At 40.8% G+C, this 17,804-nt stretch overlaps 1 protein-coding gene across 1 annotated transcript in view; it reads left to right on the forward strand.

The window, feature by feature from the left end:
* The window catches only part of frmpd3 (FERM and PDZ domain containing 3), a 533,212-nt gene that overhangs the window by 433,002 nt on the left and 82,406 nt on the right, over positions 1-17,804 (forward strand). Inside the window, exon 12 of the mRNA XM_072595141.1 lies at positions 2,994-3,120. Coding sequence (XP_072451242.1) covers positions 2,994-3,120 — 127 coding nt within the window. The remainder of the gene's footprint in view (positions 1-2,993; positions 3,121-17,804) is intronic.

Raw genomic sequence — 17,804 nt, forward strand, 5'->3', positions numbered from 1 at the left:
CGGTAGTTGGACTCCCCAGTATACAGAAGACTTCATTGTGAGCAGCAAATGCAATTGAATTGATTGAAAAAGCATAAAATCCCTACAATGCAGAAACAGGCCATTTGGCCCAACAAGTCCACACTGATCCTTCAAAACGTAAACCATCTAGACCCATTTCCCTACCCTTTACTGTACATTTACCCCTGACAAATGCACCTAACCTACACATATCTGAACACTATGGGTGATTTAGCATGGCCAATTCACCTAATTGGACATCTTTGGATTGTGGGAGGAAACCATGCAAACACTGGGAGAATGTGCAAACTCCACATAGACAGTCGCCTGAGGCTGGAATCAAACCTGGGTCCCTGGCGCTGTGGGACAGCAGCACTAATCATTGAGCCACCGTGCTGCCCATAAAGATGTAGAATTAAATCACTGCAGTGTTGAAGAGAAGGAGGGAGGATGTAAAAGGCTAAATATTGATGCAATTATGGGACGATAGAATGGGCAACACTCTCCCTATCTGTCTTTCGGTGTACTGAACACATCCACTACCTTCCAGTCGCTTGCCATTTTCGTACACCAGCTTGCTCTGTTAATATCCAGAAAGAGAATAATCTGAATTTAAATAGAAAATTATCTTTTTAACTTCTTTTTGGAGAAATGATCACTTTGCTTGACTGACAACATGGCTACCATGATCACATAATGCCATTGATTACCATTTCTGAAATTTTTTTATCTGTGGTAACCAGGGAACAGTTTTCATTATCCTCCTGAAATGTCAGACTCCCTGCATTGTATAAACATTCCAGCCAAGCTAACACATAGAAAACATAGATAAGATGTTTGAACCAGCCAGGTCAGAACAAATAAAATAAATTGAAATACATTGTTAGAGATGGTGATAACAACCAGACAGATATTTGCTACAGAACATAACTGGTTTTCATGATGATCTATGATCAAATCCACTTTGTACTGAAGTGGCTCAACGTGAAATGACAGTCATCATTGAAAATGTTGGGTTGAGAACAGCTTTAATGACACAGCTTTGACTGCTTTCATCTATTTGATTGTAACACCAGAACAGAACACATGATAAACAAGTCTAATCTGAGCTACTGCCTGCCTCTGATTTCAATCTTTCTCAAAGATCTGATTTCTGAACAGAATTCTCTTTTGTTTTCACCTGCAAAGTGAACCACTTCCCTGTTTACAACTGTTGCATCTTCACCTGCAATTTAACTACATCTGAGCTCCTGTGAAAGGGAATTCTTCACACAGCCAAGTGAAACCAATGAAATTTCTGGACACTATTTCACGAATGCCAGCATAATTAATTTTAAGTAATTTGTAATTTCTTTCCTTTTTCTTACGTTCTTTCTATGGACACGTGTTTGTGTGAATATGTGTTGTGTGCCATTTCCACATTCATAAACCAACTTGTTTTAAATTTTTAAAAAATTGATGTGAATTATTTTTAAATTGGACTTGGCAAATAAGGTTTGGGTAAACACACTGCCATTTATTTTCAAATGGGAAAATAAAATAAGAAAGGAAATTAAAAACCCAGCTCTGTTATGGACAGAAGAGGAGAACAGTAAAATATCGAAAAACACCTTTTCCTCTTACCTGAGGCACACGGATGCTCACATTTCTGTCCCAAATCTGAAATAATGTTCCAGTGAAGTCTAATACAAACTGTCAAAACAGTTTCCATTTGGGCACTTCACATCCTATGTACTCAACAGTAAGTTCAACAGCTTCAATCCATGAACTCTGTTCTCCATATTATTTCTCTTGACTTCCCCCTCCCACCATCCAGCAGTGTCTGGTTTTCTTGTTGTTCTGTTCCACTTCTCCTGACCACTTGTATCTCCAAAGTAAAACACATTACTTTCTCACCTCTCTCCTCAAATCCAAAGAAGGGTGATTTTGAACTCTGTTAACTTGTTGACTCTGTTTCTCTCTCCACAGATGCTGCCAGACCTGTGGAATTTCACCAGTACTTTCTGTTTTTATTTCAGATTTCCATCATTCACAATATTTTACTTCTGCTTAAAAAAATTGGTGATTATTTTGCTTTGCAATCAGTTGTAATAGTAAAACTTTAGCCTATTCATTTTTAATTGCTTCTGATGCCTTTAATGATGTCAGGCTCTCAGAACCCAATGATATACTTTGCAGTAGGTGTTGCTAATAATGTTGGTATTATAATTAAGTCATAAAGAATTACTTTTGTGTTTGCATTTGGGCATTTATCTGTCAGCTGCAACTTGGTGGGCAATTGTGGTGGGAAGCAAAAAGAACAGGGAGTGGATTTATTGAATTCTGTCAAAAAAGTCTCTGCACCCACCCAAATAGCATTCCAGATGGACTAAGAAAATCATTTATTTTCGTGGCCCAAGGGCCACTGAACTGAGAGAAAGGAAGACGTCATGAACAAAGTAGTTAATATATTATTTCTTCTAGAAGAAAGTGAGGACTGCAGATGCTGGAGATCAGAGCTGAAAATGTGTTGCTGGAAAAGTGCAGCAGGTCAGGCAGCATCCAAGGAGCAGGAGAATCGATGTTTCGGGCATGAGCCCTTCTTCAGGATTCCTGAAGAAGAGCTCATGCCCGAAACGTCGATTCTCCTGCTCCTTGGATGCTGCCTGACCTGCTGCGCTTTTCCAGCAACACATTTTCAGCTCTTTCTATTAGCTCTGTATGGTTTTTGAATTCCATAGTGTTAATGTGCTGTTAACAGCTCTAAGCATGTCCTTACAATTATTCAAGTTGTGTTGAAATGGTGGAAAGCTACAATTTTCAAGATACACAAATGGAAGAATATGAAAGCACAAAGCCTTGGTATACAAAAACTTGTGCTTGTTTTGGCCCCACTCCTTTGTATTCCTGTCAAAATATGGTTGTAATTTGTTAGATCCCATTTCTTTCTTCCTTTCTTTCTTTCCCTATGAAGAATGCAATATTTCAGTTTGTTTCTTTGTTGAATCTTCCAGGAAGGAATGGGGCCTAGAGATGTTCTTACCAGCATCTCTTCTGCTGTACATAAAGGAAAAGCACAAACGGAAAATCCTTGCGCATCATCTCAAAGTAACTCAAGCACCAGGTCCTTCAGGCAAAAAGGTAAAACAAATCAAAGCTAGACCTTGGCAGGATTCTCAAAAAAAGGCAATATTTTGTGTCAGCTTTATTGGATGTTTGCATTCAAAATCAAAGGGTTGATTCAGGACTCCTATGTGACAGGAGAATAGGTGTTCAATGGATGCAGATAAATACTAAATTGGGAGATTGACTAGGCAAACATTTCTCTCTGGATTGCTGTTCAATAGATATTATCTACTGAGTGGAAATACTTTGATCCATTAAAACTTCACTTGCCATCTTTACTCAATAAAAATCTATCATGCCCAATCTTGAATCTTGACAATCCCGATGAAGGGTTTATGCCCCAAACATCAATTCCCCTGCTCTTCGGATGCTGCCTGACGTCCTGTGCCTTTCCAGCACCACACCTTTCAACTCTGATCTCCAGCATCAGCAATCTTCACCTTCTCCCAATCTTGAATATGTCAATTGACCCAAAACCACAGATATCTTTGTGTGAAAGATTGTATTTTGATTCCTTCCCAATTAATTTATCTCTTTCAGATTAAGCACTTTTAATGTGTTTTTCCTAACCATAGGAAGTAGTTTTAATGTATCAATTCTTATCAAATTCATGGAAATAATTTGATTAGATAATCCTTCCCAATTCATGAGAATACTTAATATCTAGTGTAATGATTTACACTTCTCTATAATTCTGGAGCATCTATGCTGCAACCATACAATGGAACTTCATCTTTCCTAAAATTCAAAATTTGAATATATTATTTCGAATGAGAACTATTTAAACTTAGATACTGTGTGTTGATGGAGCCCACTCATTGTTACAAACATGTATGGCAGAAAATAGTTGTCCATCAAATGGATTACTGCTTTCATATGTACCTGGTTCCAGTGTCAGATATATGGATAAAATTTAATTGAGGTGACGCAGTTCTTACCCACTGGAAAGCAAGGTTTGCCTCCATTGGGAAGCCCCAATATATTCAATGCCATTTTGTCATTTTTATCCAGAATCAAAGACCATGGGTGTGGGAATTCTGCCCACCTAAGAGAGCTGCTGACCAGTCAGTCATTTAGTGCCATCTGAGAGGAATGGTGGCTACTGGCTAGGTGGCTAGCAGGATCAGGACTGGTGTGAGACTGCTGGTTGAATAGGTTGTGAGATTAGCCAAAGGAAAGGGGGAAACAGAGGTTGATGATTACATTTCATCACATTTTTCCTGCCTCTGAAGTCTGTGTGCAGCAGTAACTTCAGAACCACAAGTCAATGTGTCTTTGTGTACACAGAACCTTCAAGTGGCTGTACGGCCATACAGCCTCATGGTTGAAGGTGAGAGCAAGGGGGTGACTCCCCATGGTGCATTCCTTTCCCACCGCTGGGGATTTGCTGATTAATAACTAGTATCTCTGAATCATTGTCTTTCCTAATTGTTCCCAATTAATGTTGGCAGCTAAGACTTATCTAGATTAGGTTCCCTACAACATGGGAACAGGCCCTTCAGCCCAACAAATCCACACCGATCCTCTGAAGAATAACCCACCCAGGCCCATTCCCCTACTCTATATTTACCCCTGACTAATGCACCTAACACAATGGGCCGTTTAGCTGGCCAGTTCACCTCACCAGCACAACTTTGAATAGTAGGAGGAAACCGGAGAAGCAAGATGAAACCCACACAGGCACGGGGAGAGTGTGGAAACTCCACACAGACCTTTCCCCTCTCCCACCATTGTAACCCCACATTTACTCTGGCTAATACACCTAGCCTGCACATACCTGGATACCACAGGCAATTTAGCAGGGCCAATCCATCTAATCTGCACATCTTTGGACTGTAGGGCGAAATCCACACAGACATGAGGAGGATGTGCAAACTCCATTCAGACAGTCCCCCAAGGCGGGAATTGAACCCGAGTCCCTGGCACTGTGAGACAGCAGTACTAACCACTGAGCCACCGAGCCGTCCTAATGTACATGTTTACAGCTCATTTCCCGGCAACTTTACACATAATGTAACAGCCTTGATTCAGTGACAGTACACTCTTGCACCTGACTTAAAAGGTTTGTTTTCCAGCACCAATCTGGAGTTTGTAATCGAGGAAACATTTTTCAGCAGCACAATAACTCAGTGTATAACGTTGTGCAAGGGCCCTGGGTACAATTCCAGCCTTAGGCAACTGTCGGTATGGAGTTTGTGAAGTGTAAGGAGTTAATTTGCACCAAAGCCACAGATGATCATGGAATGTTTCCATTTTGATAAATGGTTACACCACAAAGCAGAGTCCATTGCCCAATTGTGGCCACGTTAGAGAGGTTAGTGCAACATTGCAAATTCAGAGGATTCCTCCGGGTTGCCTTGTGGGCCAGTTTGTGGCCTCTGACATGAAACCATCCAATGGAAGCTCCTAACAAGAGAGACCTGGATTTCAAGGCGGCTCTCAAAATTGCTACGTGATGGAGTTGGCCACCAGCAAAAAAACACAGTTGACCAAATACACCCAGGTGCCTATTGTAGGGGAAACTCAGCAGATCACAGTACCAACCACAGAAGATCACCAATGTGGCAAGATTAGCCACAAAGAAACAATGTGTTGGACCCGAGAAGCCCAGTGCCACAGGAGGAGGGAAGTGGGCCATATTTCCTGAAATTGCTGGGTATGACTCAAGCAGGAGAAAGGCTGTCTAAAGGAGACTATTCAGAGGATAAGACATAAGGCACATGCCATCAGCCAGGGAGTAGGCTGGGAGTCACCCAGATCTGTGGGAGAAGCAGAAAGCCCAGCATCAACAGCATTTGAGTTGAACATCCTGTCGGAACTGGGTGAAGCTGATCAATTCTGGGTTTTTTTCAAATTAGAGAGTAAGACAGTAACGATAGAAGTGTATGAGAGCGCAGCAGTGCCTCTGATTCCCAAATCAATATACAGAGAGAAGTTAACGGCACGGCCATTGAAGCCTTACATGGACATACATGAAAGAATTAGCTATGTAGGGCACTGAAGGGCTATGTACTGGTCAAAGAGAGACTGGTGTACCAAAGAGACTGGTATACCAAAGCAGTCTCTGTATATAGTGAAAGGTGACTATCCTGCATTATTCAGATGCTCCTAGTTATGGAAATTAGTTAAATTGGATCTTGGTTAATAGGCTGGTGGACCAGTACAAGATTGCTTGCAAGGGAAATCTAGGGGAAGTGAAATAAGTCGAAATTAAACTTCAGGAGGCTTATCCAAGGGGCCTGAAGGCACATGCATTACCATACGCATCCAGCCTAAAGTGAAGGCAGAACTGGAACAGCTGGGGAAATGGACTTGAATGTGTGGCTGGGGAACTGGTGCAGGAAGCAAGGATTTAAATTCTTGGATCACTGGGGTATGTTTAGCAGTAAGGATAAATTATACAAGAGGGATGGGTTGCACCTTAATAGGTGGGGGGGCCAGCATTCTGGCAGGTAGGTTTGCCACTGCAACACAGCTGTGTTTAAACTAAATAGCAGAGGGGGAGGGGACAAACTGGAAGTTTAAGAAGGAAGTTAAAGGGAAAGTTAGAACAAGAGAAGTCAAGAAAGACAACGGAATCAATGGAGCAGAAAACTCAAAAAAGGATCATGCCATAAGGTCAAGTGAAATAGGGATGGATAGGAAGGGTGAGGGGAGTAACAAATTAAAAATATTATATATGAATACAAGAAGCATTAGAAATAAGGTGGATGAGCTTGAGGCTTATTTGGAAATTGGCAGTTAGGATGGTGTGGGGATAGCTGAGCTGTGGCTTCAAGTGGACAGGGCCTGGGAAATGAATATTCAAGGCTATACGTAAGGACAGACTGACTGGCAGAGGGGGTGGGGTGGCCCTGTTGGTAAGGAATGATATTCAGTCCCTTGCGCGGGGGGACCTAGAATCAGGGGATGTAGAGTCAGTATGGATAGAGCTGAGAAATTCTACGGGTAGAAAGACCCTAATGGGAGTTATCTACAGGCCTCCAAACAGTGGTCTGGATGTAGGGTGTAAGTTGAATAAGGAGCTGAAATAGGCCTGTCGCCAAGATATTACTACAGTTGTTATGGGGGATTTCAACATGCAGGTAGACTGGGAGAATCAGGATGGTACTGACCCCAAGAAAGGGAGTTTGTGGAGTGCCTCCGAGATGGATTCTTAGAATAGCTGGTGCTGGAGCCTACCAGGGAGAAAGCAATTCTGGATCTGGTGTTGTGCAATGAACCGGATCTGATCAGGGACCTCAAAGTAAAGGAGCCATTTGGAGGTAGTGACCATAATATGATAAGTTTTAATTCTGCAGTTTGAAAGGGAGAGAGTAGAATCGGAAGTGACAATATTTCAATTGAATAAAGGGAACTATGGAGCTATGAGGGAGGACTGGCCAAAGTTCAATGGTGCAATACCCTAGCAGGGATGATAATGGAGCAACAATGGCAGGTATTTCTGGGCATAATGTAGAAGATGCAGGATCAGTTCATTCCAAAAAGGAAGAAAGATCCTAAGGGGAGGCAGGGGTGGTCGAGGCTGACGAGGGAAGTTAAGAACCATATAAAGACAAAAGGGAAAAAGTATAACATAGCAAAGATGATTGGGAAATCGGAGGACTAGGAAGCTTTTAAAGAACAACAGAGGATAACTAAAAAGAAAATACACAGAGAAAAATAAGGTACGAAGGTAAACTGGCCAAAAATATGAAGGAGGGTAGTAAAGGCTTTTTTAGGTATGTGAAAAGAAAAAAAATGGCTAAGACTAAAATTGGGCCCTTGAAGACAGAAACAGGTGAATTTATTACGGGGAACAAAGAAATGGCAGAAGAGTTGAATTGGTACTTCAGATCTGTCTTCACTGGGGAAGACACAAGCAATCTCCCAGATGTAATAGTGGCTGAAGGGCCTGAACTGAAGGGAATTTACATTTGCCAGGGAATGGTGTTAGAGAGACTGTTAGGTCTGAAGGCTGATAAGTCCCCGGGACCTGACGGTCTATATCCCAGTATACTGAAGGAGGTAGCTCTAGAAATCGTGGATGCGTTGGTGATTATTTTCCAATGTTCTATAGATTCAGGATCAGTTCCTGTGGATTGGAGGGTGGCTAATGTTGTCCCACTTTTTAAGAAAGGAGGGAAAAGGAAAACAGAGAATGATAGACCAGTTAATCTGACCTCAATGGTGGGAAAAGTGCTGGAGTCAATTATAAAGGACGAAATTACGACACACCTGGATAGCAATAACAGGATAGGTCAGAGTCAGCATGGATTTATGAAGGGGAAATCATGCTTGACTAATCTTCTGGAATTTTTTGAGGATGTAACTCTGAACATGGACAAGGGAGATCCAGTGGATATAGTATACCTGGACTTTCAGAAAGCTTTTTATAAAGTCCCACATAGGAGGTCAGTGAGCAAAATTAGGGCACATGGTATTAGGGACAAAATACTGACATGGATTGAAAATTGGTTGGCTGACAGGAAACAAAGAGTAGTGATAAACGGCTCCCTTTCAGAATGGCAGGCACTCCCTTTCAGTGGTGTGCTGCAGGGATCAGTGCTGGGACCGCAACTGTTTACAGTGTACATTAATGATGTAGATGAAGGTATTAAAAGTAATATTAACAAATTTGCTGATGATACAAAGCTGGGTGGCAGGGTGAAATGTGAGGAGCATGTTAGGAGAATACAGGGTGACTTGAACAAGCTAGGTAAGTGGACGGATGCATGGCATTTGCAGTTTAATGTGGATAAATGTGTGGTTATCCACTTTGGTGGCAAGAACAGGAAGGCAGATTGCTACCTAAATGGAGTCAAGTTAGGTAAAGAGGCAGTACAACGAGATCTAGGTGTTCTTGTACATCAGTCAATAAAAGCAAGCATGCAGATACAGCAGGCAGTGAAGAAAGCTAATAGCATGCTGGCCTTCATAACAAGAGGAATTGAGTATAGAAGCAAAGAGGTCCTTCTGCAGCTGTACAGGGCCCTGGTGAGACAGCACCTGGAATATTGTGCGCAGTTTTGGTCTCCAAATTTGAGGAAAGACATTCTGGCTATTGAGGGCGTGCAGCATAGGTTCACGAGGTCAATTCCCAGAATGGCGGGGCTATCTTACGCTGAAAGATTGGAGCAATTGGGCTTGTATACACTTGAGTTTAGAAGGCTGAGAGGGGATCTGATTGAGACGTATAAGATTTATAAGGATTGGACACTCTGGAGACAGGAAGCACATTTCCATTGATGGGTGAGTCCCGAACCAGAGGACACAATTTAAAAATAAGGGGTAGGCCATTTAGAACAGAGTTGAGGAGAAACTTCTTCACCCAGAGAGTGGTGGGTGTACGGAATGCTCTGCCCCAGAAGGCTGTGGAGGCCAAGTCTCTGGATACTTTCAAGAAAGAGTTGGATAGAGGTCTTAAGGATAGTGGAATCAAGGTTTATGAGGATAAGGCAGGAACAGGATACTGATTGAGGATGATCAGCCATGATCATAATGAATGGTGGTGCTGGCTCGAAGGGCAGAATGGCCTACTCCTGCACTTATTGTCTATTGTCTATTGAACCTGAGAACATTGGAAGCAGTAACCACTAGTGAATTGGCCACTCCAATCATCCCAGTCTTAAAAACAGATGGCAGTACGAGGATTTGTGGTGACTTGAAGATCACAATCAACCCAACCCTGAGTGTGGATCAGTATCCAATTCCACACAGTGAGGACCTGTTGAGTAGAACAGTTGGGGGAATGTGATCCTCAAGACTGGATCTATTATAGGTCTACTTGCAGATGGGGGTTGCAAAGGAGTCCTAGCCATTGCTTACAATAGTGACACACAGGACTGTTCTGCTACTTTTGGGCATCACATCAGCACTAATCCAGAGGGCCATGGATTGAATGGATTGCCAGGTGTCCAGTGTTATCTGGATGATATTTTGGTTACAGACCCTCCAAAGAGGAACATTTGAAAATCCTAGAAGAGACTCTAAAATGGTTGCAGGAACACAGCATACATGTAAAAAGGGAGAAATGCATGTTTTTTAAAGACTTCATAAGGATCATGCGTATCTTGCACATTAGTAAGGGTGGCACCACTGTTGTCACCCCTTTATCCATGGGAATTGCCTCTATCACTATGGCAGTAAATTCACATCAATTTTGCAGGACCATTAGAGGGACAAATGTTACTCATGATTGTGAATGGCCATTCCAAGTGGCCAAGGTGGCAGTTAGGAAGTCGGTATCAGTGGCATTAATGATGGCAATTGTCCACCATTTGTGGTGCAAGAGTCTGAGGAGTACCTGAAAATAAGGTTGCACGGTGGCTCAGTGGTTAGTACTTTTGCCTCACTGCACCAGAGACCAGGGTTTGATTCCACCATCAAGCATCTGTTTTTGTGAAATTTGCACATACTCCCCATGTCGGTGTGGGTTTTCTCCGGATGCTCCGGTTTTGTCCCGCAGTCCAATGATGTGCAGGTTGGGTGGATTAGCCATGGGATTTACAGGGATAGGGTAGGGGTGTGGGTCTAGGTGAGATGCTCTTTCGGGCGTCAGTGTGGACTTGATGGCCCAAATGGTCTGATCCATCCTGTAGAGTTTCTACGATTCTGTAATCATGGAGTCAGACGTGTGAGATCAGCTCTGTATCACCCTGCAACTAAACAGTCAGGCAGAGAGATTAGTATAAACTTTGAGGCAGGCCTTAAAGGCCTCACAAGAGGAGGGATCATTAAAATGGCTACTCAACACATTCCTCAGCATGTACAGGAACACACTTGCAGGTGCTCACTGGCTCATCCTTAATGTTCAACCCCCAGCTGAGAACCATGTTTGACTTACTGCGGCCAGAAGAATCTCAAGAGGTGGTAGAACAAAATCAAGAAGAACAGATGGTCAGAAGAGTGGGGAACCATGAGATGAAGGATATTCCAAAGAGGACAGACTGTGTTGGCCTGATTCCAGGGATGATGGTGGCTGAAACAGGACCATTGTCTTATGTGGTGCAGACCTGGGATGAAATGGTCTGGAGGAGACACGCCAACCAGTTGATTGTCACACCTCACCAAAGATGGAGAAGTTCCTCAGAACACCAAGCCAGTCCAAATGGGACAAGTGATATCAACTGAATCATGTGTTGCTGAGCCAGGGTCAGTCAAACCCAGGGAGGAGACTACAGCAGCATCACAGGGCAACAACAGCCAGCCAATCAGATATGTACCTCCGAAACACACAAGCCCAGATGACTACACTGGAAAAGGTTCCGGAGATAAGGAGACAGTCTTCTAGCAATCACCATTCCCCAAGATACTGATTATGTCAATGTGAACAACAGAAGAGTCATTTTCTTTTTCCATGTTTCTTTTTGTACATGTTCCTGATGATGTCTATAAATTAGCAACAATGCTTGTATAATAATTGTAATTGTTGGAAGTAAGAATATAGATAAGGGAAGTATAACTATGTGTGTATATATATATTGATAAAGGGGGAGGGGTGTGATGTTTGTAGTTGGGTGTGTGTTGCCCCTTTAAGATGTTGTGTTTGTCTAATGCAGTGCATCAAAAGTACATTATCAGCTATAAAGTGCTCTGTGATGTTTTAAGGTGCTAAAATCTGTTGTTTAAGTTTAGCTCTTTCCTAAAGGGATGGAAAAATGACTCTGCTTCAATTAATCATAAAGCATAAAGATATGGCACTCAGAGAGAAATGATACATCTCTCCATTTTTAATATTGCAACAAAACACTCTCTGTGGAAGATTTCTGCCCCTTTTTTGTTGCCTGGAAACTCATTGAGCAAAGACGAAAGAGGTTTCATGTAACAAGTTATGATCCCAGTTGATGTTCTTACTGGTCCAGTCAAATCCCAGATTGTATTGGGCTTGATACATCGTATTATGGACTCTCATTGAAACATAGATAGGCAATGCCATAGATTTTGCATTAACAATAAAAATAGAAATGAAGATAAAATAGACTAAAACAAACTATTTGTACATAATACACATTCAAATATTTTAACGTACATGGTAAAATATAATCCCATTAATCCCAAAAGAACTCTTTCACAGTACTCGTAGAGCAAATTCCCTTTTCTATCACCCCATGGGGCTTAATTTAACTGTGGCTTCAATTCCCAATTTCAAGAATCTGATAGCCTCTTCCTGGAGCCTTCATACAACCAAGCTTCAGTTTTCTCTTCAGGCTTTTAACCAAACACTTCAGGTCTGGATTTTACAAAACTCCTTACACTGAGTTAACCAATTTTTAACAATTCTAAGCTATATTTTCCCTTTCTTAGAAGTACTGCTTTACACATCCAATCTCAGCCAAGAATCCTTCAAAACTGCCCAAACTGAAATATTATTTTAAAAACCCTTTTGCTTCTAAGCAATGGGTGGCCCCCTAGTCAAAAAGAAATCAATCCCATATCTTTTAAACTGGTGTCTACTACAATAATCTGAGAATTCGGTCCAGACCATTCAGGCAGGATGTTAAGAAATACATCCCCAAAGGAACAGTGGCAGAGTTTGGAACTCGCTTTCACAAATGGCTGTTAATATTGGATAAGTTGTTAATTTTAAATCTGAGATAAATATATTTTTATTTCAACAAAGTTATTAAGGAATATTGACCAAATGATATATGGAAATTAAGCCACAGGTCAGCCATGATCTCATTGAATGTTGGAAGAATATTGAGGGGCTGAATGGCCTCCTCCTGTTCATATGTTCCTATAGCCGTTTATTTTGTTCATTCCTAAAGTTCTCCCAATGTAAGCGAAAACCCATTTCTCTCCAGGAAGTCTCCCCTTCTACTGTTAGTTTAAAGAATCACCATGACTACAAAAAAAACTTAGAAGTTAATCATTAAACCCCTTCATATACACAAATAACCCATAACCCACAAATTCAAATTCAAACTCAAAGATAAATAATTATAGTGTGTGTATATATATATGTATGTATATGTATATCAGTCATGCATCTTACATCACAAACAGGACTTCAAATTGGGCACTTCTAATCAGAAAACTATAATTAAAAGACAAGCCATGATCCAACCACTTTAACATGGCTCTATATGCTATATTTATGTTGTACTTGTCAAAAAGGTGCTGCATACGCCAAAAGTGGCAGCAAAGAGCCCAAGCAAAACAGGAATTTAATTATCCATATGTAGACTGGGAAAGTGGTAGTCCAAAGGACAGAGATGTTCCTAGATTGTGTACAGGGGATTTTTATTTAAAGCAGCTGTTCATGTCTAGTCCAATGAGAAAAGAGGCACTGCTATTCCTTTTAGTTTTTGGGGATGATTGGGCCAAGTCAATAAAGTATGAGTCAGGGAACCTTAGTATACAATGATCATTGTATCATATGATTTCGGATGATGGTGGAAAGAACACTGAGCAATCCAGATTCTGAATAATTGACGATGGAAGAAATATCTTCAATGGGCCAAGACTGGAAGAGAATTAGATAGAATGGAACCAAAGATTGATGCAAGCATCTATCACTGAACAAGGGGATAACTTCAAAGAAGAGATAGTTCAAGTGCGGTCAAGGTATATTCCCTCAAAAAGGAAAAGTCAGGACAAATAAATAGTGATAGAAATTAAGGCAACGGTGAAAAAGTGAGTATCTGGCAGGTGACAGGTAGAGAATATAATTGAAAACCGAGCTAAATATAAAGTATTGAGAAGGGAAGGAAACAACTAACAGAAGCAAGGAGAGATCAACAGCTCACGGAAAAGGAAACGCCAGAAGGTTAATAAAAGGGCAGCTGTTGGTTTGGTGATAATGTTGTTGGCATCATCATCCATGCTGTGGAGACACTGGATTTGATTAATAAGTCTCAAATGTAAAGTTAGTCTCAGTAATGATGACCATGACAACTATTAACAAATATTGCAAAATAAAATCCTGATCACTAATGTCCTTTCAGGAGGAAAATATGTTCTCCTTAAAAAAAAAATTTGCATCTTAACTGCTCTCTGAAATGACCTATGAAGCCATCCAGTTCAAGAACAAGCTGGGATGATCAACAAATGCTAACCTTGCCAGTGACACCCACATCCCACGAAATAATATGGGAGAAAGAGATGCAGTCTTGATTAGGGACCAGAAAGGGAATTTGCACATGGAGATGGGGACATAACTTAGGCATTGCACTGTCATTTTTGTGTCTGTCTTTACCAAGGAAGCATATGATACCCAGCCTTGATGACAGAGGAGAACATTTCATGCTCTGGAAATCATTGAAATTGATTAGGGGAGATTTTGGGTAAATTGTCAGTATTGAAGGTCTAATTTCCCTTGAAGCAGGTGGCTTGCAAGGGATGATAGACTTCCTTCTTAAAAGGACATAAGTGAACCAAATTGGTTTTTACAACAATTAATGATAATTTCAATGTGACAATTGCTGAAATTAACTTTAGATTCTTGTTTTTTTTATTAATTGACATGAAGTTTCTGCAGCTACCAAATTGCAATTTGAACCCAATTCCTCAAAGCCCTTGCCTCTGGATTACTAGTCCAGTGATATTGCCATTACACCACCAGGTTCCACAAATGTTGAAGGAAGTGAGAGAGTATTGGTAGTTGTGTAACAAATTGTTAGTAATTTTTCATTTCTGATGGTCACTTGGCTTAAAACATTAACTCGGTTTCTCTTTACAATATACAGATGCTACCAAACCTGCTGAGTTTCTCCAGCATTTTCTGTTTTTGTTTCAGATTTCCAGCATCCAAGATTTTTTATATTATTATATTTTGTCAGTCTTTCTTAAGACTCTGGGATAGTGCCAGGCAGCAAAAGAATTTCAAATGTAATACACATGCTCAAAAAATCTGTATGGATAATCCTCTCAAGTATAGGACAATCAGTTTAATATCTGTGGTGAAGAAATTTCTAAAATCTATAATTCAGGTTAGAATTAATAGTCATATGGAAAAATGCAGGTTAATTAAGGAGATCCTGACTGGAGTTCTAAAGAGAAAATCATGATTAACTAACTTGTTGGGGTTTTTGAAGGTGATACAGAAAAGGTTGATGAGGTTAATGCTGTTTCTGTGGTGTATATGCATTTCCAAAAGACATTTGATGCAGTGACACACAACAGACTTGTGAATAAAGTTAGAACTCATGGAATAAAAGGGATTGTGACAATATGGATACAAAATTGGCTGAGTGATAAGAAATTAAGATCAATGGTTAATGCTTATTTGTCAGGATTGAAGAAGATACATAACGGGGTTTCCATGGGCTGGGAATAAGACCCTTACTTTTCCTACACATAATGATCTCAACCTTGGTGAGGTGAACACTTCAAAGTTTGAGAACAATACAAAACTTGGGAGCATTGTAAGTTGTGAGAATGAAAGTATGCAATTTCAAAAGGACATTCAAGTTGGTGGAATGGGTGGATAGGTACCAGATGAAGTTCAGTGCGGAAAAGTGTGAGGGGATACACTTTGGAAGAAAGAACATGAGGAGACAGTGTAAAATATGGGTCAAATAAAAGCAAAATATTACAGACGTGGAAACCTGAAAAAAAAGACAGAAAATGCAGGAGAAACTCAGCAGGTCAGGCAGCATCTACAGATAGAGGAGCAGTGTTAACATTTCACATCTTGTATGGCTCTTCTTTAAACTGCTGAAAGAAAAGTCAAATCAAAGTTGAAACACTAACTTTGCTTCTCTCTTCACTGATGCTGCCAGACCTGTTGGCTATCTCTAGCGCTTTCTGTTTTTACTGTAAAATAAAGAGTGCTACTCTAAAGCGAGTGTTCAGCAACAGAGACATAGGTGTGTGTATATACATAAGTCATTAAACGTGGGGGATGAACAGAGCAGTTTATAAAGCATATAGTATTCTAGGTTTTATTCAAAGGGGCATAAAGTACAAGAGCAAAGAGGTTATGTTAAATAGGCATAAAACACTAGTTAGATTGCATCTGGGTTATTGCCACACTTCATGAAGGTTGTGAATACATTGGGAAACATGCAGAAGAGATTTACAAAACAGGATCCAGGGCTGAAAAATATTTATTATGAAGGTAGATTCGAGAAGTTGGGACTTTTATTCTTTGGAGAGGAGAAGGCTAAGATAGATTTGTTAGAAGATTCCAAGATCATGAGAAGCCTGGACTGAGTGGATAGGAAAAAAATATTCCCATCATAAAAAGGATTGAGAATGAGAAGGCAGCTTTAAAATAATTTGCAGAAGAAGCAAATGCAGTGTAAGAAAAATCTCTTTACACAGTGAGTAGTTCGGGTCTGGAATGTCACTGTCTGGAATTCTAGGGGTGGCAGGTTTAAACAAGGCTTGAAGACAATGACACATGATTATTTGACTAGAAACAGTGTGTAAGGTTAATGGGAAAAGACAAGAAAATGTCACTGAGACATCTTGCATATTCAAAGAATCAGTGCAGACACAGTAAGCGAAACGGCCTCCTTCTGCGCTGTAACAGTTCTGAGATTCTGTGAAGTAACTGGGAATCTCAGGAAAACGCTCCATTGACCACAGTCATACCTGGTATGAAGTTATTGATGTTCAACCATCTCAGCTACAGGGCATTGCTGCAAGTGCTCCTGAGGCTAGACAATAACCAGGCTTAGACTGCCAAGTGGCAAGTAACATTCATACTGAACAAGTGCCATGCAATAGGCATCTCCAACAAAAGAGAACCAAACCATCACTCCATGATATTCAAAGGCTTTACTATCACTGAATTCCCCCACTGTCAACATTCTAGAGATTACCACTGACCAAAAAATGAAGAGGACCAATCATATAAGTACCATGGCTGCAAAATTAGGACAGATGCTAGGAATTCCATATAGGGGCAGGTACCTGAGGTGTCAGTTGGGGAGCACTTTGGAACCAGCAACCATAATTCTATTAGTTTTAGAATAGTGGTGGATAAGGAGAGACTAGATCTAAAAGTTGAAGTTCTAAATTGGAGGAAGGCTCAGTTTGACAGTATTACGTAAGAAGTTTAAAAGCTGATTGGGGGCAGATGTTTGCAGGTAAAGCGATGGCCGGAAAATGGGAAGCCTTCAGAAATGAGATAACCAGAATCCAGAGAAAGTATATTCCTGTTAAGTTGAAAGGAAAGGCTGATAGGGAATGCTGGATGACTAAAGAAATTGAGGGTTTGGTTAAGAAAAAGAATGAAGTATATATCAGGTATAGACAGGAGAGATTGAGTGTGAAGTCTGAGAATATAAAGGCACTAGGAGTATACTTAAGAGGGAAATCAGGAGGGCAAAAAGGGGACATGAGATAGCTTTGGCAAATAGGGTTAAGGAGAATCAAAAGGGATTTTATAAATACAATAAGGACAAAAAAGGTACCTAGGGAGAGAATAGGCCCCCTCAAAGAGCAGCCTTTGTGTGGAGCTGCAGGACCATAGGGAGATACTAAGTGGGTATTTTGCATCAGTATTTACTGTGGAAAAAGATATGGAAGATATAGAATGTGGGGAATTAGACGGTGACATCTTGAAAGATGTCCATATTACAGAGGAGGAAGTACTGGATTTCTTGAAACACATAAATATGAATAAATCCCTAAAACCTGATCAGATGTACCTAGAACTCTGTAGGAAGCTAGGGAAATGATTACTGGGCGTCTTGCTGGGATATTGGTATCATCGATAGTCACAGGTGAGGTGCCGGAAGACTGGAGGTTGGCTAACGTGGTGCCAC

The sequence above is a fragment of the Chiloscyllium punctatum genome, chromosome 25, assembly GCF_047496795.1.
Source record: "Chiloscyllium punctatum isolate Juve2018m chromosome 25, sChiPun1.3, whole genome shotgun sequence".
Classification (NCBI taxonomy): domain Eukaryota; kingdom Metazoa; phylum Chordata; class Chondrichthyes; order Orectolobiformes; family Hemiscylliidae; genus Chiloscyllium; species Chiloscyllium punctatum.